The 22,210-nt window shown below is 47.4% G+C and overlaps 1 protein-coding gene across 1 annotated transcript in view; it reads left to right on the top strand.

The window, feature by feature from the left end:
* Window positions 1-22,210, top strand: part of asic2 (acid-sensing (proton-gated) ion channel 2) — a 510,486-nt gene that overhangs the window by 476,003 nt on the left and 12,273 nt on the right. The window contains exon 8 of the mRNA XM_038779460.1: window positions 7,403-7,482. Coding sequence (XP_038635388.1) covers window positions 7,403-7,482 — 80 coding nt within the window. The remainder of the gene's footprint in view (window positions 1-7,402; window positions 7,483-22,210) is intronic.

The following is a 22,210-nucleotide window of genomic DNA, read 5'->3' as shown; positions in this document are numbered from 1 at the left end:
CGCTAGCAATCGCGCTCAGGGCAGCAAAAAATTGGAGGGGGATCCGAAGGGGAGGTAGAGAGCACAGAGTCTCACTCTATGCGGATGATCTGCTCCTCTATATCTCGGACCCACAAAGCAGCATGGACGGAATCATAGCGCTCCTGAAAGAGTTTGGAGCCTTCTCGGGCTACAAACTCAACATGAGCAAAAGTGAGATCTTCCCAGTACACCCGCAAGGGGGGGGGGGGGGCAGCACTAAAGGGGCTGCCGTTCAAACAAGCCCGAAATAAATTCCGCTACCTGGGGATCCAAATAGCCCATGACTGGAAAGGGATCCACAAATGGAACCTCACCAGCCTGACGGAGGAAGTTAAAAAGGACCTGCAAAGATGGAACACACTCCCGCTCTCCCTCGCGGGGAGAGTCCAGACGATCAAAATGAACGTACTGCCCAGGTTCCTTTTCCTGTTTAGATCCATTCCGATCTACATCCCCAAGGCCTTTTTCAAAGCGCTGGACAAACATATCATGGCGTTCGTATGGGGGGGGGTAAAAATGCTAGGATCCCAAAGAAGGTCATACAAAAAACAAAATCCAGGGGGGGGCTAACCCTCCCGAATCTACAATTCTACCACTGGGCGGCAACAGCCGAGCGAGTAAGGGGATGGATCCAGGAGCCAGAAGCCGAGTGGGTGCGTGCGGAGGAGGCCTCCTGCATGGGAACCTCCCTCCGGGCCCTCGCCACGGCAGCACTCCCATCCACACCCAAAAAACACTCCACCAGCCCAGTGGTGACAGCCACCCTCCAATCCTGGAACCAACTGCGGCAGCAATTTGGCCTGTACCAAATGTCGGACAAGGCTCCCATCTGCAACAACCATAGGTTCAAACCAGCACTGACTGACGCCACCTTCAAAAGGTGGAGGCAGGACGGGGGGACACTGACAGTCAGGGACCTATACACGGACGACAGGATCGCAACACTGGACGAACTGACAGAGAAATTTCAGCTAGCTGGGGGGAACGAGCTACGGTACCTGCAGCTCAAAAACTTCCTACGAAAGGAGACAAGGACGTACCCACAACCGCCACGACAGACACTACTGGAAGACCTACTGGACGCAAGTATCCTAGAGAAAGGGAACTGTAGTGACATGTATGACCGACTGGTAGATAGGGACGACACCGTACTGGACGCAACAAGAAGGAAATGGGAGGACGACCTGGGGATGGAGATAGGGTGGGGACTCTGGAGCGAAGCACTGCATAGGGTCAACTCCACCTCCACGTGCGCAAGGCTCAGCCTGACGCAACTAAAAGTGGTACATAGAGCCCACTTAACGAGAAACCGTATGAGTAGGTTCTTCCCGGAGGTGGAGGACAAATGTGAGCGGTGCCAAAGAGGCCCGGCCAACCACGCCCACATGTTCTGGTCTTGCCCCAGACTTGTGGAGTACTGGACAGCCTTCTTCGAGGCTATGTCCAAAGTGGTGGGGGTGAGGGTGGAGCCATGCCCGATAGTGGCGGTCTTCGGGGTTTCAGACCAGCCAGATCTATTCCTGGGGAGGAGGGCGGACGCCCTTGCCTTTGCCTCCCTGATTGCCCGCCGTAGAATCCTGTTTGGCTGGCGGTCAGCAGCACCACCCAGAGCTGCAGACTGGCTGTCCGACCTCTCGGAATCTCTCCAAATGGAGAAAATCAAATTCGCCATCCGAGGGTCGGACGACGGCTTCCACAGAACGTGGGAGCCATTCATGCAACTGTTCCGGGACCTGTTTGTGGCCAACGTACATGAGGAAGAATAGTCGGGTGGCCAAGAACCAGGGGAAAATGGACGGGAATCGGGGGAAGGTAGCCGGGGGGAGGGGGGGGGGGGGGGGGGGGCTACGGGCTCGGTATGGGGGTTTGATGGCAAGCCAAGGCCCAAAACCAAACTATAAATAAATGCCTATAAACATGTGCCTCGGCCATATTGGGGAATGTAAAATATGTATGCTGGCTAAAGGGGGCGGCCACAATTATTGTTATGAAGATGCTTACCTGTAAATATTCATGTTAAATTTTTGTGTTTTCCTTTTTTTTTTTCTCTCTCTCTAATAACTTGTAATTTGTCATATATAAAATATGAAAACTCAATAAAAAAACATTTATAAAAAAAAATTTGACAATCGAATCAATCCTTTTGAATTCGATCTCGCGTTTGCCGTGCGTGATGACTGTACCCAAATACATCACTTTATTTTCCAATATCTGGTCCTTTCTGGGGTTAACTTTACATCCAATCGAGGTTAAAAGTTCCAGGAGCTCGGCCAGAAGCATAATGTGCTCTGCCTTTGTGTCTGTCTGCAGTAATAGGTTGTCCACATACTGTACCAGACATTCGGGGCGGGAAAATTTTACTAAACCATTTGCCAGCTGTCGATGGAAAATGGAGGGGGAATTGTGGAATCCTTGTGGGAGGCATGTCCACGTATACTGCTGTCCTTTGAATGTGAAGGCAAATTTGTACTGGCACGCCTTTGCCAATGGGATTGACCAGAAGCCATTGCTAATGTCCAATACCGTGAAGTATTTGGAGCGGAGTCCCTTTTTGAGCATGGTCTCGGGACTTGTTGCTACCGTGGGGGCTACTGCTGGGGTTACTTTGTTGAGCTCCCGATAATCAATGGTGAGACGCCATGATCCGTCGGGCTTTCTCACTGGCCAAATAGGAGCATTATTGGTCGAGGCTACTGTCCTAAGTACCCCTTGCTCCAATAAGCTATCTATTACTTTCCCTATTTCTCCCTCTGCTTCTAGGGGAAATCGGTACTGTTTCTGTGGTCTGGGGTCAGGTCCGGTAACTTGAACTTGTCCAGTCATTCTGCCGCAGTCGTGCCGGTGACTGGCAAATGCTGTCCTGTGTTTATTTAAAACTGCTCTCACTTGTTTGTCCGTGCTTAGTGTAGTCAGGTCGAAAGAATAGTCGCCTACTGCGCTAATCCGATTTGCGTACTCTCCATCTGTGAGAGTAGCGGGTGTTCTGTCTGACCTTGCCATTCGCCAGACACACTGGTTTACTGGGTCGAACGAAGATTCATGAAGTCTATTCCCAATATGTGTTCTGCTGTACGGGGAAGATTTACTAAAACGACGGGGTGTTTGGTAGAGATGCAAGACCTTTCCTACCCCATCCCCAACAGATCCCCCCCCCCCAACCTTGCAAACGAACCGCAATGTTGATAAAGATCTAGTTATGATTGACAGCTCCTGGACCACGTCACAGACAGTTATGTGCTTTCTGGTAGTTTCACAGCTGGGTACTTCAAAGCTGCTCAAGCTGATGGGAGATGAAACGATGCAGACAGCTGGGTGTGTGTGGAAGCTGTCAATCACAGCCTAGTGAAAGCAATTTCACAGAGAAATTAATGAAAGGCTTGCAGATCAAAGATTGGAGGGGCTTTAAACACTGCTGACTGGTTTTCTCTTCCCAGGAGTTGACAAGTTTTACTTCTTCTGCCTAAGCCAGCAGGCATATTGCACATGTGAGTTTTAAAGCAGTAATATTTTTCACTCCCTCTGTCTGGACTGCTCTCTAGCTTCCAAGCAGTGGTCTATCTTATTGGGGGGGGGGGGGGGGGGCTCCCAGGCAGGGGCCACTCTTATGGGGGGACTCTGGTGGAAGTCAATCTAATTAGGGGTCTCTCTAATTGGGGGGGTCTCTTGTGGGAGTCTCTACAATTAGGAGTGTCTGGTGGGGGGTCTCTAATTAGGGACTCTCTGGTGGAGGGTAGGTGGGGGGGCAGTTCGGATCACCCTTGTACTGTGGGGGGAGACCCAAAACGTGCCGGGGGAAAGTTGAATTGTGTTTGTGGGGGGAGCGGGGGGGGGGGCATCTGCCGGACCTCCCTATCGGGCTGCCCGCTCACAATGGAGGCCCGATAGCGGAATTCACTAGGGAATCCCTCGCAATCCTCACCATGCATTAATCTGCATGGTCAAGGATTGGGACTTGCTTCCTGATTTGACTCCCAACATGAAAGCAAATCAGGTGTGATTCATCTCCAGCAAGAGAACATAGTCTCGGAGAATCCTGCCTATCGTTTCAAGTCAAAATGGTGTGAGGCTTGGAGGGGAACTTGCAGGTGGTGATGTTCCCATGAATCTGCTGCTCTTGGTGGTAGAGATCGCAGGTTTGGAAAGTGCTACCCAAGGAGCTTTGATGAGTGGCAGCACTGCATCTTGTAGATGGTACACACTGCTGCTACTGTGCGTCAGTGCTGGGGGGAGTGAATGTTTGTGGTGATGGATGGGATGCCAATTAAGTTGGCTACTTTGTACTGGAAAGTGTCAAGTTTCTTGAGTATCATTGGAGCTTGTTCGTAGTAGATAATGGACAGGCTTTGAGAAGTCAGGAGGTGAGTTACACCCCACAAATCACCCAGACTCTGGCCTGTTCTTAGTAATGTATAGAAGTAATGTCATGCATAGAATCCCTGCAGTGCAGAAGGAGACTATTTGGCCCATCGAGCCTGCACTGACCCTCTGAAAGAGCACTCTAATCAGGCCCATTCATTCACCCTATCCACGTTACCCCATGTAACTTAGACATCCGTGGACAGTAAAGGGCAATTCATCATGCCATTCCACCTAATCTGCACATCTTTGGATTGTGGGAGGAAACCGGAGCATCTAAAGGAAACCCACGCAGACACGGGGAGAACTTGCAAACTTCAAACTGGCAGACAGTAACCCAAGACTTGAATTGAACCCGGGTGCTGTGAGGCAGCAGTGCTAACAACTGTGCCAACATGCCACCTGTATTTATATGGTTGGTCCAAGTCATTTTCTGCTCATTGGTTACCCCCTGTGTATATATAATGGGGATTTAGCGATGATAATGCCATTGAATGTTAAGGGGAGTTGGTTGGGTTCTCTCTTGTTGGAGATGATCGATACCTGGCCCTTGTGTGGCCCAAATGGTACTTGCCAGAATGTTGTTCAGTTATTCCTGCTTATGGACATGCCTGCTTCAATATCTGAGGAGTTGTGAATGGTGTTGAATATTGTCCAATCAATGGCAAATATCCACACTTCTGATCTTATGAGGAAGGGAAAGTCATTAATGAAGCAATTGAAGATGGTTGAGTCGAGGACATGAAGAACTCATGCAGTGATGTTGTCGGGCTTAGATGATTGACTTCCAGCATCTTCCTTCATGCTAGATATGACTCAAAATAGTGGAGAGTTTTACCCCGATTTCCAATTTTGCTCAGGTTCCCAGGTTCCTCAAGGGCAATTACTGTCATTAGTTCAGCTCTTTTGTCCATGTTAGAACCTAGGCTGTAATGAGGTCAGGGGTTGAGTGCCCTTGGTGAATCTACACTGACCATCAGTGAGCAAGTTGTGGCTGAGTAAGTGCCGTTTGTTAGCACTGTTGATGACACTTTTCATCACTTTTCTGATGATCGCAAATAGACTGATGGGGTGTTCATTGGCCAAGTTTGATTCATCATTATTGGTGTCACAAGTAGGCTTACATTAACACTCAATGAAGTTACTGTGAAAATCTCCTTGTCGCCACACTACGGCACCTGTTCGGGTACACTGAGGGAGAGTTCAGAATGTCCAAATCATCTAATGATCACGTCTTTCAGGACTTGTGGAAGCAAACCAGAGCGCCCGGAGGAAACCCACGCAGACACTGGGAGAGCGTGCAGACTCCACACAGGCTAGGGACTCAAGACAGGAATTAAACCCGGGTCCCTGGTTCTGTGAAGCAACAGTGCTAATCGCTGTGCTACCCTGCATACCTGCCAATTTTCCACATTGCCAGGAAGATGCCAGTGTTGTAACAGTGCTGGAACAACTTGGCTAGGGTCGTGACTAGTTCTGGAGCAAATGTCTGCAGTACTATTGCTGGAATTCTGTCAGAGTCCATAGCCTTTGCAGCATCCAGTACCCCCAAATATTTCTTGATATCATGCGAAGTGAATGAAATTAGCTGATGGCGATCTCGGTAGGAGGCAGAGATCGATCATCCACTCGGCACTTCTGGCTGAAGATGAGTGCAAATGCTTAAGACTTGTTTATTATACTGATGTGCTGGGCTTCCCCACCATTGAGGATGGGAATATTTGTGGAACCTTCTCCTCCAATTAATTGTTTAATTGTCCACTACCATTCTGACAGGGAAGACTTTGAATTTGTATAGTCACTGAAGGTTCAGTGCAGCAACAAAGGTCTTTTATGACCTCAGGTCATTACTGAAAGCATCAGTATCTATGCCGATGTCTGTCTGTGTTCGGTGCATCACTGTTAGTCGCCAGGGGCATATTTTGTTTCTTCACAATGCTTTACTTTCGCCTCTTTGTTGTGAACATCATTTAATAATAATGATGTCGAACAGAAAACAAGAAACATTTTGCAAGATGTGAGCATTGAATTATTGTATTCAAATAAAACCTTAAGTATTAAAAAAAATTCATTAACTTCAGTTTTCACTGTTCCTCTCCTGAAAACACAGAACATCGATAATGTGCCATTCTCTTCAAGCTTACAGCCCTCAAGAACCTCACTCAAGTTGCCACTTTCAATGATCCTGGAGTTGGTAGCTATTCAAATATGCAGAGTGCTAATCCTCCCTCGCATTAAATTTGTTGTTAGGAATTTTCACGGGTGGGGCCGCTGGGCATTCCTCAGCAATGGGGACCCTGACTTCTTTTCCTTTCCACAGTCTCGGAGCTCTGATGTGCACTTTAACTCCCAGCGGACCAGAAATAGAACTTGGAATATTCCTCGTCTGCATGGTTCAGGATGTCAGTCGGCAAAGTAGTTAACCATGAGTGCATTAGGGGAATTAGTACTAAGGTATTTGTGAGCCATTTAGGACTGAGATGAGGAGAAATTTCTTCACTCAGACAGTGGGGAATGTGTGGAATTCTCTACCACAAAAGGCTGTGTAGCCAAGTCACTGAACATATGGCCGGCACGGTGATGCAGTGGTTAGCACTGCTGCCTCACGGCGCCGAGGGCCCGGGTTCATTCTAGATCACTGTCCTTGTGGAGTTTCCACATTCTTCCCATGTCTGCATGGGTCTTTCCCCCACAACCCAAAGATGTGCCGGGTAGTTGGATTGGCCACGCTAAACTGCCCCTTAATTGGAAAAGAATTGGGTACTCTAAATGTATTTATTTTAAAAAGTCACTGAACATATTTAAGAAGGAAATGGATAGATTCCTGACTCTAAAGGTGTCAAGGGGTTTGGGAAGAGTGTGGGAGTATGGCATTGAGATGGAGGATCAGCCTAGATCATACTGAATGGCAGAGCAGGCTCAAATGGCCAACTCCTGCTCCTATTTTGTATTTTTCTAAATAGGAATGCAGCTTCTATTTTGTCTTTCATCATTTTTTGCTGACAGTGTTTTTTTTCCTTTTCAGGTGACATTGGTGGCCAGATGGGCCTGTTTATTGGTGCTAGCATATTAACAATATTAGAGCTCTTTGATTACTTGTATGAGGTAAGATTTTTATGATATATTTTGCTGCAGTTTGTTTAAAGGCAAACCATATTGCACAAAATGATCTTTCTAAAACTGTTGTGCGCCTTCCGACTCTGCCTCCAGATATCATGTGCTTTCGACATGGTCAAGCTCTTACAAAAGATGCATTATTCATCGAACGGGGAGGTTTCCTCTGCTATTCATAATGAAAGCATAAGAATGAATAACAAGTCTTCAATTGTATTGCTAAGAGGAAGCTGAAGAAATGCACGTTTTAAGTGTTATCAGAAGCTGCCTTGAAATAATGAGCAAGTTGCTGTGAGAATTCGCTTCGAAATTACTTTTTTATGAATGTATGGCCTCACTGTGCTATTTTAATGGAGCCATTACATCTCTTAAAATAAAATAATAAATGTTAGTATTTCCAAGTGATGGGTTAATTGAAACCTACTAATAAAAAGGAGAGCTTCGCCTCAGAATTGAAAACACCATGGGCGGAATTCAATGGGCCGAGTTCCCGACCACGCGGTTGAGGTGGGGTCTCAGCGGTCAGGAACCCAGCGTGCCAGCTGCGGACAGTGTCCAGCACCACCACAGTCGGCCAGGAGTCATGCTGCTGGCTGGGGGGGGGCTTCCGCAAGGGCTGGGAGGAATGGTGGGGAATGGCCAGGGGGGCACTATTTGACAGGTCGGGTCCGTGCACGGCCGGTGCCATGTTTTAAAGCGCGACCGCTGCAGGTCGTCGCCGTGCGCATGAGCGATCACGGACCCGGCCATTCTCCCGCTGTTTTTGTCCTGGGAACTGGGAGTTTTACCCGGCGCGGCTGCTAGGCCCTCACCGGTTGCAGGATGGGTGAGGGTTCGGTGCCGATTTTGGTGTACACAGTTCCCACGCCCGTGTCGGCACTTAGCCTCCAAATCAATGAATCCAACCCCGCAAGTGTTGTAAAAACTCAGCAGGCTCGGCAGCGCCTGTGGAGAGAGAAACAAAGTTGACGTTGTGAGTCAAATATAACTCTTCATCCCAGAATCCCTAACTTATAATGAACCAAGATGATAGACTGCGGGCTTCTCTGATCTCATCCATTGGTGCCTTGTTGCAAGAGAGAACTGGAGAATTTGGCATACTAGCCAAAACTCCATTCAACTTTCTGCCTGACTAGTTTTGGTCTCCTCCAGAAATGAAAATAGCTTGGGAGTAATTCTCTAAAAAAATGACTCAGGGTTGGATTCTCCGATCCTGCAGCCGTGCGTTTCTCAGTGGCAGGATTCTGCCATCCCACTGCTTGTCAATGGGATTTCCCAATGGAACCACCTCTTGGCACCGGGAAATCTGCAGGCAGGGGTGTGCTACCAGCGGAAAAAGTGAATCACAACGGCTGGAGAATTTCACCCATTTTTTTCCATCTTATCCAGTAGCTTTAAATTCTTTTTATATCATGGAGCCCAGAGCTGTTCACTGTAAGTGTGGCTTGATAAAGATTTTCTCCCTGGTTAAAGTATTTTTTCTGCCTTTCAAATCTATCCCTGTAGAAATGAACCCCACTGCTTTGTTGACTTTTTATGTGGCATAACCCTGTGGTGCTACTTTTATTGATTTGTTATATTTCATTGCTCCTCCACCACTTACAGGCCGAAATCCTCTGGTCTCCAGATAGTTACAGACCAGAATTACAATGGAATGTGCCCATCAGGACCCTCCAGATGTCCTGACACATGAACCTACATGAGAATTGCCTGGGAATTTTAAACTTCCGATGGGCTGATTCCTTACTGTGTGCAACCCTGCACAGATGTCTCTGACTCTACGTATGACTCAGTTACCTAGTAAATGTAAGACAGTTCAACACTGAGGTAAATCCTCAATCAACCCCCCAATTTGCCCCATCCTGACTTCCCAATAACACTACCGACCACCTTACTACCCTCCCCTGCCCCCAGACTACCTGACTACACCGCTGACCATCTGACTATCACCCGACCACTTGGCTACCCCTCCAACCACCTAACTACCCACCCTGACCACTTGACTATCTCTTGACCAGCCAACCATCCACTGAAGCCAGACCTATCCCAAAGACCCACCTACCTATTCACCCAACTACTCAACTCACTCACCTACGTACCCATTCATTCAATTACCCATTCGCCTATTCACACTCACTCAATCACTCACTAAAATACTAACAAGCTTAGGTACCTTTAAACCCTTAACTGAATGTGGCAGTTTATGTCATGTGAACAGGACACTGTTCTTCTTTGCTGGTCTCCCATGGATTCCTGCGCTGAGGGATTTCGACAGGATCCAGAATTCGAGGTTTGGCCTTAAACAAAAGCCCATACAGGTGAGTGAGTGTTTTCTTGTGTCTGGCCAGTACCGGACACAGAGACACTCATTGGAAGATTTGGACATTATTTTCCAAGCATTATGGGCTGGGTTCAATTCTGGGTCTATGTCCCCTCTCCGGCGTGGGAACGGTGGTGCCAGAATAAATTATGTAAAACCGCCACCGTTTCCCCGTTTTACTGGGAGTTAGCATGCCGGCAGCTTAGAGCACCCGGCTCTAGCTGCCGATAGAGACCAGAGGATTGCCGGGTCCATGGCTGCACATGTCCGTGGCAGCAGCCATGCCGTGCTGCATGGTGGAAGACGCTCACGGACTTGGCCCACAAAATAGTGCCTGCCTTTTGCCGGCTCGCACGCCCTGGACCGTCCCCCACAGTGCCCCCAGCCCTGAATAAAGTCCACCCCTGCCCGCGGATCGGACCTCCCCCCGACGGTGGCGCTGCTGGACTGAGTCCACAACTGCAACACTGTGTTCCTTTTTGTTAAATTTTAGAGTACCCAATTTATTTTTTCCAATTAAGGGGGCAATCTTTGGGTTCTGAGGCGAAACCCACGCAAGCACAGGGAGAATGTGCAAACTCCACACGGACAGTAACCCAGAGCCAGGATCGAACCTGGGACCTCTGCACCGTGAGGCAGCTGGGCTAACCCACTGTGCCACCGTGCTGCCCTCACACCGGATTCCTGACGGATGAGACCACACGCGACCGACACCGTTGGGAACTCGGCCAATCGAGGGTGGAGAATTGGAGGGCGGGCCTCAGGCAATGTCCTGAGGCCGTCGATACGTCGCAAGGCGTGCTCTCCGTGTAAGCCGCTTTGGAGGGGGCGGAGCATCGCAAAAGCACCACCACCCCCAATTTGGTCGGGAACTATGACTCTCTGATCGATTGCCGAACACAATTTCGGCATCGGCGACAGGAGAATCCAGCCCCTTGTGTTCTTCCCACCAAAATGCACCAACTCACACTTATTTATATTGAAGGTCATTTTGCAATCGCATCTCCCATTGTGCAGGTTTATTAATGTCTCCTTATATTTTGTCAGAGATTTCTTCGGTATTAACCGTAACCTTCATTCCCTCTGTAGCAATTTGGCACCATCGGCAAGTTTTGAAATTGTGGCTGAAATTCTCCAGCCTTTTGCTGGAGGCACGATTCTCTGTTCCCGCCAGTTGCACACACCCGGAGAGTGGGTTGGTACAATGGGATTTCCCATTGTCAGTGGCCGGAAAAAAGACTCCAGCCTCCGGTGAGCGGCACGGCACCTCCTGCGGCTGAGAAACAGGCAGCTGGGAGACCGGAGAATCCCACCCAGTATTTCAGATCCCCCCCCCAAAGTCCAAAACAGTTGTGCGTGTAAAAGAGCTAATTGTTAATTCTATGCAGCTGCTTTTTTTTAACAGGACCATTTTTTTTCTTTGAAATGTAATATCAATATGCCTTGTATTTTGTTTAAAAATGTGTGAAAACATTGAATGATTGCATTGAAAAAAAACACACAAAAAAAAAGTATAATCTGCCCCAGCCTCTGCTTGGATTACAGTTCATGGTACTTATTAAGCAATTTAGGAAAATTTCAGATGAGAGCGCAACATGGATTTCAAACGTGCCAATCTACATATTATTAAATATTAATTAGCAGGGAAAGACCTTTTTTCCTTTTCTGAATGATAGCAATAAAGACAGTCCCTGTAGCAGACATAGTTGATAGATCTGTCTGTGTCAACACATTGGCCTTTATATCAAAGTATTTTTGGTTCATGTTTAAAGACTGTTTGAGATGGAACAGCACGGTGGTCATTATGACAGGCATTACAGAATCGGAAACAAAGGCCCGACAACTGACCCCTCGTACATTTGGAAAAAAACTGCAAAGCATCTATTAGCATTTCTGCATTGGTTAGCATTCATTTACATGACATTAAATTATCTTTGTACACAAGCATAAATTATTGAGATTAAATATTGCCAACTCCAGTGGAATATTACTGACATTTAGACTTTGGTTTGCAGTATGTTTGAAGATGCCCTTTTCAGACATTTTTAAATCTTTGAGGTGTAGGGCTTAGGCACATGTCGTACAGTTATTAATAAATGTTATCCAAACAACAACACTGAGCACTGTGGATCAGAAAATGACCTTAGGTTGTCTCCACTGTACATCAAACCCATTTATAAGGATCATAGAAACTATTTCTTGGCCTTTCCAATCATATCACAAATGAAGTGTGTTGTGCTGGACAGAATGTACAGGATTCCCTGTTGAGTTGAGTTTTGTTGCGCCTTGCCTTGGCCGAACTCGGTGGTTAATCAGCCATAGCCTACAAAGGACCATGGACATCCCTCTCCAATAGAGACAATAGATTATGGGCTGGATTTTCCGTTTCTGAGGCTAAGTGCCGGCGGCAACAGAGAATCCGTCGTGTTCCACAACGGGAAGATTGGCACAAATCTCTCACCGATTCCGGTACTGGTGCGGGGCTAGCACCGGCGTTGCGTGGAACACCTGCGGATCGCGCGGGGAGAATGGTCAGAGAATTGCCGGGTCTCGGGCCGCGCAATCGCAGGGCTGACAAGCTGCAGCCGCGCACGCCTACACCCCCACCGATTGCGCCCGGAAACATGGCGCCGGCCGTGCTGGACCGTGTACCCACCCACCCCGACCCCACAACCCACCTCCTGGCCACCTCCCACCAATCCCCCTAGCCCTAGCAGATACCCCCGAGCAGCGACATGGATCTCGGCCGGCACACCAGGCTCACGACTGCTGGGAACACACGTGGCCCGCGCCACCTTTTATTCCCCCACTGAGGGATACCTATGTTACCTAGATTCCCAGCCAACGTAGAAAATGTGTTATTAATGCCTCTAACTCGGCCCCTCGGAGGTGGAGCATTGTGGGTGGGCCAGCTTATGACGCACCGACGGCATTGTGGCTGCTCGCGGCTCGATGACGCCGATTTGTAGAGGGTAGAGCATCACGAACCAGCTTCAAACCGGTGTCTGCCCCGATTCCAGTGTCGGAAGTCATTCTCCGCCCGATCGCTGTTCCCGATTTTGCCGTTGGGCTACAGAGAATTCCGCCCTATATATATCTTGAGAAGCACCACTCTACCAGCATGGGGCAAAGGGATTCGGCAGCCCTCCATGAGCTCAAGCTCAAATCATGACCAGGATCCTGCAAAAGTGCAACATACGAAAAAAATGTGCTCGCAATTAGTGCTAAAGATCAGCCCTTCGCCTGGCAGTCTGTTTCGTCTTACAAGTCTTTTATCAATGGAAACACATGTGCAATGAAAGCAAAACTAGCCAATTTTAATTTATTTTCTTTGTCTCTTCGTCAGTTTCATCATGTCACACTCCGAATGTGGTGCGCAGAGTGGCCCTATGTGTAGGCTATGATAAGCAAGATAAAGAAGAGTGAGAAAAGACAGCAGACCGATTCAGCCACTTTCTTCCACAGCCCATATACATGCAAGCCTATAATGCTCCAAATCTAATTCACCTCATCTCTTCAGGAAAAGTTGAACAGAACGTTTTCCTACCCACTTTCTCCCAGGGGAAAAAAGTAACTCAAATTAATGTCCCGTGTATTCTTACATTGGATATTCCCAGATGTGCTATCTTCTTTTAGTAGTGATTTCCATGTTGGGACTTCAGAATCCAGCATTTTGCACACAGCGTTTGACCATTTCTATTTGTACATACCTTCCAAAACTTCAGGCCTATTTTGAACCAGATGTCCAACCATCTGTTTGCTTAGAGGCATTAATAACACATTTTCTACATTGGCTGGGAGTCTAGGTAACATAGGTATCCCTCAGTGGGGGAATAAAAGGTCTTCCAATTGAAAATCATGCTTGTTAAAACTGGCTAGTTTTGCACTCGTATCATTTGGTCAAATTGGTCACACACGTACTGAATATGCTTTCAAAACCTTTGATATTCAGAGGCATTGGACCAGTCAATATATATATATATGCAAACTGGTGCATGGAAGGATTATAAGGTGGCATACGATGACAAGAGTAATTTAACATAGAATTAAATTGCAATGGAGTTAAAAGAGCTAACTGCCTCTTGCCAGAATTATCAGACACAGATGTTATAACTATTACTCCTTTAAGTAAATACCTGAATTAGGACAACTAACATTATCATATGATAAAGTATTGATGTTAAGCAGGCGTTTAATTGAGCATTGAGTTTATAGTGGATATTAAACACTGAGTTTACAGTCAGCACTTAGGTTGAGCATTTATTAATAACCCAGGTGCAGGTTATTATTTCCAATATAAATTGCTGTAGGTAAAAATTTAATTTCAGTGCATGGTCATAAATCAACCACAGCATGGAAAGTTATCTTGAAATATAACAGGTTGACACAGTCCTGGGTTGCATTTATATATGAATGACCTGGTCTTTGGTGGATTAAATTAGTGGTCCAATTCATTCAGCTTTTTCTGGATGCTTGCAGTTCATCATTGTCTGCATTATCTTCCTCATTTGATGGTCAGCATCTTCTCATTCTGCTTTAGCTAACTACATTTCTCAATGCAAATATAAAATATTAATATGCAATGCACAAGCATCATACTGTGCTCAGCGGCATGAGATTAAATGCTGTGGTAAAATACTTTATACCTTTTACTTCCTTCCATTTAGATACTGAGTGCCTTTTAACCCAATAATTCTCATTCTTAAAAGTCTTATAATTTGCTCCCATTTGGCCTGAGTTAATTTTGCCTGTCTCGATTACTTAACTCCCAACTGTTTCCATAGCCATCAAACTGTTCTATTGTGATTGATGCAAAGAATGACTTTTGCCAGGTTTTAGCTTCAATCTCCAGTTAAGTTTCCATTTTCTAAACAATTCTGATAAGCGTGTCAAAGGTTCTGCGGCGGGACTCTCCGACCCCCCACCGGGTCGGAGAATTCTCCGGCGCCAGAGATTTGGCGGGGGCGGGGGCGGGAATCGCGGCGTGCCGGCTGGCGGCCGCTGGCAGTGGCCCCCCGGGCGATTCTCTGGCCCACGATGGGCCAAGTAGCCGCCCGTTTTTTGCCGGTCCCGCCGGCCTAAATTAGAGTAGGTCCTTACCGGCGGGATCTGGCGGCACAGGCAACCTCCGAGGTCCTCAGGGGGGCGCGGGGGGATCTGGCCCCGGGAGGTGCCCCCATGGTGGCCTGGCCCGTGATCAGGGCCCACCAATCTGCGGGTGGGCCTGCGCCGTGGGGGTACTCTATTCCTCTGCGTCGGCTGCTATTCCTCCGCGATGGCTGACGTGGAGATGATCCCACCCCCACCCTGCACGTGCGCTGGGATGATGCCAGCACACGCTGGTGCTCCCGCGCATGCACCAACTTGCGCCGGCCGGCGGAGGACCTTCGGCGGCGGTTGGCATGGCGCCAAGCCCCTTCCCCGCCAGCCGGCGCAGCCCCTGAAGGTGCGGAGAATTCTGCACCTTTGGGGCGGCCCGACGCCGGAGTGGTTCACGCCACCTTTTCCCGCCGGAGTTGCCCACCCCGCAGAATCCCGCCCCTGAATGAACATAGAACAGTACAGCACAGAACAGGCCCTTCGGCCCTCGATGTTGTGCCGAGCCATGATCACCCTACTCAAACCCACATATCCACCCTATACCCGTAACCCAACAATCCCCACCCCCTTAACCTTACTTTTTAGGACACTACGGGCAATTTAGCATGGCCAATCCACCTAACCCGCACATCTTTGGACTGTGGGAGGAAACCGGAGCACCCGGAGGAAACCCACGCACACATGGGGAGGACGTGCAGACTCCGTACAGACAGTGACCCAGCCTGGAATCGAACCTGGGACCCTGGAGCTGTGAAGCATTTATGCTAACCACCATGCTACCGTGCTGCCCTCAAATGTTGAGACTTTATGTTTTGAATAGGTCTACCTGGGTTCATTTCTCTCTCCTACAATTTTCAACCACGTTACTGAGTCACAACGAGAATCATAAGCCCAAATTTTTCCTTTGACCTTAAATCTTAGGTACTTACAATCATATAAAGAACAAAGAAAAGCACAGCACAGAAACAGGCCTTTCAGCCATCCAACCCTGTGCCAGTCATGATGCTCTAACTAAAAAAAAAACCTTCTGCCGTTACTCAGTCCTTGCTCCTCTCTTTCCTCCCTATTCATGTATCTATACAAATACCTCTTAAATGTTGCTTATGTGCCTGCATCCACCACATACCCCGCGCATCTCCCTTAAACTTTCTCCCTCTCACCTTGAACCTGTGCCCTCTCGTAATTGACACTTCCATGCTTGGAAGAAGTCTCTAACTGTCCACCGTGTCTATGCCTCTCATAATTTTGGAGACCTCGATCAGGTCTCCCCTCAGCCTCCGTCTTTCCAGTGAAAACAATCCTAGTTTATTCAGCCTCTCCTCATAGCCAACACCCTCAAAACCAGGCAACATTTTGGTGAACCTTCTTTTTACTCTCTCCAAGACTTCCACATCCTTCAGGTAATGTGGTGGCCAGAACTGCACGCAATACTCCAAAATTGGCCGAAAGAAGGTTTTGGGAGCGATTCTCCGAGCCCCGCGCCGGGCCGGAGAATCGGCGCAACCATGCCACGATGCCCCGACGCTGGCGCGCGATTCTCCGAGGTGCGGAGAATCGGCGCCATTTGCTCCGGCGCGTTTGGCGTGGCGCTGGGCGTGCGCCGCTGGAAGGGTCGCTGATTTTCCGGCCCGGATGGACCGAGCGGCCGCGCCGATACGACAGAGTCCTGCCGGCGCCGTTCACCCCTGGTCGCCGCCAGCGGGAACTCTGTGCGAACGGTCGGGGGTCGGCCTGTGGGGGGAAGAGGGGTGCTCCTTCACCGTGGGGGGTCCTCCGATGGGGTCTGGCCCGTGGGGGCCAGAATCGGTTGTACCCGGGCCCGGTTCGCGCTGTCGTGAAATCACCGTGGCCACCTGTGTCACCTTTCGGGAACTGTGAACCTGCACGCCCAGATCCCTCTGTATCTTAATGTCGCCAAGGGTTTTGCCATTTACAGTATAATCATACCTAGATTTGATCCTCCAAAATGCATCACCTCGCATTAAACTCCATCTGCCATTTCTGTGCCCAGGTCTCCAATCTATCTATATCTTGTTGCATCCTCTGACAATCCTCAGCACTATCAGCAGCTCCACCAATCTTCGTGTCATCCGCAAACTTACAAATCAGACCACCCACGTATTCCTCCAGATCAGTTAGATATACTATAAACAACAGAAGTCCCTGCACTGATCCCTGCAGAACACTACTAGCTGCAGATCTCCATTCTGAGACACATCCTTCCACCGCTACTGTCTTCTATAACAATTTTGGTATCCATCTAACCAGCCCACCCCGAATCCCACGTGATTTTAGTTTTTGTACGTCTGCCATGTGGGACCTTGTCAAACGCATTACTAAAGTCCATATAAACTACATCCACAGCCCTTCCCTCATCAATTTTCTTTGTCACCTCTTCAAAAAACTCAATCAAGTTGGTGAGATATGATCTTCCCCGTACAAAACCATGCTGCCTGTCACTAACTTGTCCATTTTCCTCCAAATGTGCATACATCCTGTCCCTCAGTATCTTTTCCAAAAGCGCCCCCTCCACTAGTGTTAAGCTCATTGCCATATAATTTGCTGGATTGTCCATGCTTCCTTTTTTAAACAACTCGGGAAGGGGCCATACTGCACCTGGTATTGGGGAATGATCCCGGCCAGGTGGTTGATGTTTCAGTCGGTGATTACTTTGGGAATAGCAATCACAATTCCGTAAGTTTTAGAATACTCATGGACAAGGACAAGAGTGGTCCGAAAGGAAGAGTACTAAATTGGGGAAAGGTAGAGTATAACAAAATTCGGCAGGAGCTAGGGAATGTGGATTGGGAGCAGCTGTTTAAGGGTAAATCCACATTTGAAATGTGGGAGTCTTTTAAGGAAAGGTTGATTAGAGTGCAGGACAGACATGTTCCTGTGAAAATGAAAGATGGAAATGGCAAGATTAGGGAACCATGGATGACGGGTGAAATTGTGAGACTAGCTAAGATGAAAAAGGAAGCATACATAGGATCGATGCAACTCAAAACTGATGAAGCTTTGGACGAATCTCAAACGCGCAATAAAGAGGGCTAAAAGGGGTCATGAAATATCTTTGGCTCACAGGGTTAAGGAAAATCCCAAAGCCTTTTATTCGTATGTAAGGAGCAAGAAGGTAACTAGAGAAAGGATTGGCCCAATCAAAGACAAAAGAGGGAATTTATGCGTGGAGTCAGAGGAAATGGGTGAGATTCTTAATGAGTACTTTGCATCGGTATTCACAAAGGAGAGGGACAAGATGGATGTTGAGGCTAGGGATGGATGTTTAAATACTCTAGGTCAAGTTGTCATACGGAAGGGGGAAGATTTGGGTATTCTAAAAAACATTAAGGTGGACAAGTCCCCAGGACCGGATGGGATCTATCCCAGGTTACTGAGGGAAGCGAGGGTCGAAATAGCTGGGGCTTTAACAGATATCTTTGCAGCATCCTTGAGCACGGGTGAGGTCCCAGAGGACTGGAGAATTGCTAATGTTGTCCCTTTGTTAAGAAGGGTAGCAGGGATAATCCAGGGAATTATAGACCTGTGAGCTTGACGTCAGTGGTAGGCAAACTGTTGGAGAAGATACTGAGGAACAGGATCTATTCACATCAGAAAGAAAATAGACTTATCAGTGATAGGCAGCATGGTTTTGTGCAGGGAAGGTCATGTCTTACAAACCTAATAGTATTCTTTGAGGAAGTGACAAAGTTAATTGATGAGGGAAGGGCTGTAAATGTCATATACATGGACTTTAGTAAGGCGTTTGATAAGGTTTCCCATGGCAGCTTGATGGAAAAAGTGAAGTCGTATGGGGTTCAGGGTGTACTAGCTAGATGGATAAAGAACTGGCTGAGCAACAGGAGACATAGAGTAGTGGTGGAAGGGAGTGTCTCAAAATGGAGAAGGGTGACTAGTGGTGTTCCACAGGGATCCGTGCTCGGACCACTGTTGTTTGTGATCTACATAAATGACCTGGAGGAAGGTATAGGTGGTCTGATTAGCAAGTTTGCAGATGATACTAAGATTGGTGGAGTTGCAGATAGCGAGGAGGACTGTCAGAGAATACAACAAAATATAGATAGATTGGAGAGTTGGGCAGAGAAATGGCAGATGGAGTTCAATCCAGGCAAATGCGAGGTGATGCATTTTGGAAGATCAAATTCAAGAGCGGGCTATATGGTCAATGGAAGGGTCTTGGGGAAAATTGATGTACAGAGAGATCTGGGAGTTCAGGTCCATTGTACCCTGAAGGTGGCAACGCAGGTGGATAGAGTGGTCAAGAAGGCATACAGCATGCTTGCCTTCATCAGAAGGGGTATTGAGTACAAGAGTTGGCAGGTCATGTTACAGTTGTATAGGACTTTGGTGCCACATTTAGAATACTGCGTGCAGTTCTGGTCGCCACATTACCAGAAGGATGTGGAAGCTTTGGAGAGGGTGCAGAGGAGGTTCACCAGGATGTTGCCTGGTATGGAGGGTGCTAGCTATGAAGAAAGGTTGAGTAGATTAGGATTGTTTTCATTGGAAAGACGAAGATTGAGGGGGGACCTGATTGAGGTCTACAAAATTATGAGAAGTATGGACAGGGTGGATAGCAACAAGCTTTTCCCAAGAGTGGGGGTGTCAGTTACAAGGGGTCACGATTTCAAGGTGAGAGGGGGAAAGTTTAAGGGAGATGTGCGTGGAAAGTTTTTTACGCAGAGGGTGGTGGGTGCCTGGAACGCTTTACCAGCGGAGGTGGTAGAGGCGGGCACGATAGCATCATTTAAGATGCATCTGGACAGGTATATGAACGGGCGGGAACAGAGGGAAGTAGTCCTTGGAAAATAGGAGACAGGTTTAGATAAAGGATCTGGATCGGAGCAGGCTGGGAGGGCCGAAGGGCGTGTTCCTGTGCTGTTATTTTCTTTGTTCTTTGATCTTTGTTAAACAAGGGAATAACATTGGCTATTCTTCAGTCCTCTGGTATCTTGCCTGTGGTCAAAGAGGATGTGAAGAAATCTGTTGAGGCCCCAGCTATTTCTCCCCGCGGTAACCTGGGATAGATCCCATCCGCCCCAGGGACTTGTCTATCTTGATGCAATTTAAGATACTCAACACTTCCTCCTTTGATATATTAGAACAGAAGGAGGCCATTCAGCCCATCCTGCTTGTACCAGCTCGTTGAAAGAGCTGTCCAATAATTATTCCCAGTCCTCATTGCCATTCCCCTTTATCCTGCAAATGTTTCCTTTTTAAGTGGATAACCATTTCCCTTTTGAAAGTTACAGCTTGACCATCCTTCCAGGAAATATATTTCAGATAACAATTTGCTGCATTGAATTTTAAAAAATACTCATCTCCCTGCTGACTTTATCACCGACAGATCTTAAATCTGTACCTCAGGTTATCAATCCCCCGACCAATGTAAATAGCCTCTATCTATCCCCTCAATATGGCCGATTTCCCAAACATACTAATTCTGTTCATTAGCTTTCCAAGCTGAGGAATCGATCCTCATCGCTGAGATGCTCAACTGTATCCCTTTTTGAGTGTAGAATAGTTCCTGACTTAAAAGAATATCAATATTAATCCTATATTTTGAGCAGTTCATCCCTAATAGATAAAGCTAAATGCATCTAAATTAACTCTTCTTCCTTAGCTGTGTTTCTTCAACAAGAATGAATTCAGTCATAGAATTCTCTGGTCATAGCCCAAGCGCCAATTTCCAAATGATTCCGGTACATCAGCACAGTCTCTTTAAACATCAATGATAGATGTCTTAAGTGTTCTTCCCCTATGCTCTATACAAGCTTACAATAACTTGGCTTGACTGCCCTTCGTGATGATCGGTATTTACCTTTAATACCTTTAATACCAGAATTCTGCCTAGTTTCTAGGCCCTCTTCCATCTTAGATAACAGAAGTTCCTTCATCTTCCACTGAAAATGAAAAGACAGTAACATGCCTGGATCATCCCTTAAATGTTTGCCCACATGAGATGCTTGGAATACAGATTTATGGCTTCATGAGAGGGTGGATTAAAAGTGAAGCACTGATTCAAGAAGTAAAAATGGTGGGCGGCATGGTAGCAGTGGGTAGCACTGTTGTTTCACAGCTCCAGTCCCAGGTTTGATTCCCGGCTTGGGTCACTGTCTGTGTGAAATCTGCACATTCTCCCTGTGTCTGCGTGGGTTTCCTCTGGATGCTCCGGTTTCCTCCCACAAGTCCCAAAATACGTGCTGTTAGGTAATTTGGACATTCTGAATTCTCCCTCTGTGTACCCGAACAGGTGCCGGAATATGGTGACTAGGGACTTTTCACAGTAACTTCATTGCAGTCTTAATGTAAACCTACTTGTGACAATAAAGATTATTATTATTGCCAGACTGAGGATTAAAAGCAGTTTCCTTTAGTCACCGAGGTGTAATGTTTACTTTTAAATATTTTTCTTCGGAAAATGACTAATTAAGAAGCACAGCTCTACTAAGCCACATTTTTCTGTTTGTTTGAAACCGCTTTTGAGATATTGTTGGTGACATAACTGGAATGCAGGCTTAGAGGTCAGAGAATGATTAAACATGCACAGTTAAAACTGGCATGATTGCCAAAGAATGGTGATCTCTTCTGATTTAAGCACAGCTCTGTCGTCATACTTGTCAACCTTCTCCTAGACAATCCCCCTGTGATTTCATTAACATCCACTGTTTAAATAAAAATATCCCAAAATAAATCAAAACAAAAGACTAACATGTCAAGTGCGATTGTGGTTATAACCTGGTTTGCTTTTATAAGGTTCGCTGGTAACATTTTCTGTGAGGGAAGATTATGCGTTGTTTTCAAGAATGTCAATCAAATAATGCGCTCAATGCGGGAAGCAAATGTGGATCAGTTCCACTAGTTCTTTCCGCTAATGAGCAGGACCTTCCTCCATGGAGAAACTGGGAAGTGTAAAATTCAAGCATTTCTTTCTGGTTCGAGTGAACATATTCAGTGGGATTCTGCTTCTGGGGACTAAGTCCCCACGCCAGCTGGAGAACCGGCAGCAACTATTCCAGCGTCAACAGCCCTTGAAGTAGCGGAATTCTCCACACTTCCGGGGGCTAGGTGGATGGCGGATGGATTGGCGCTGCTCCAGCTGGGGTTGAAGGGACTACGCGATGTGCAAAAGGGCCGCCGTGATCTCGCATCTCGTGGTCCCGAGCATGCGCAGATCAGCCGACGTATTTTGGCGCATGCGCGGGGGTTTCTCTTCTCTGCGCTGTCCATAGCGGAGCCCTACAGGGGCCGGTGCGGAAGGAGTGCCCCCATGGTACAGGT

Source organism: Scyliorhinus canicula, chromosome 19 (genome assembly GCF_902713615.1).
Source record: "Scyliorhinus canicula chromosome 19, sScyCan1.1, whole genome shotgun sequence".
NCBI lineage: Eukaryota > Metazoa > Chordata > Chondrichthyes > Carcharhiniformes > Scyliorhinidae > Scyliorhinus > Scyliorhinus canicula.
This window is presented reverse-complemented; position numbering and strand designations above follow the sequence as displayed.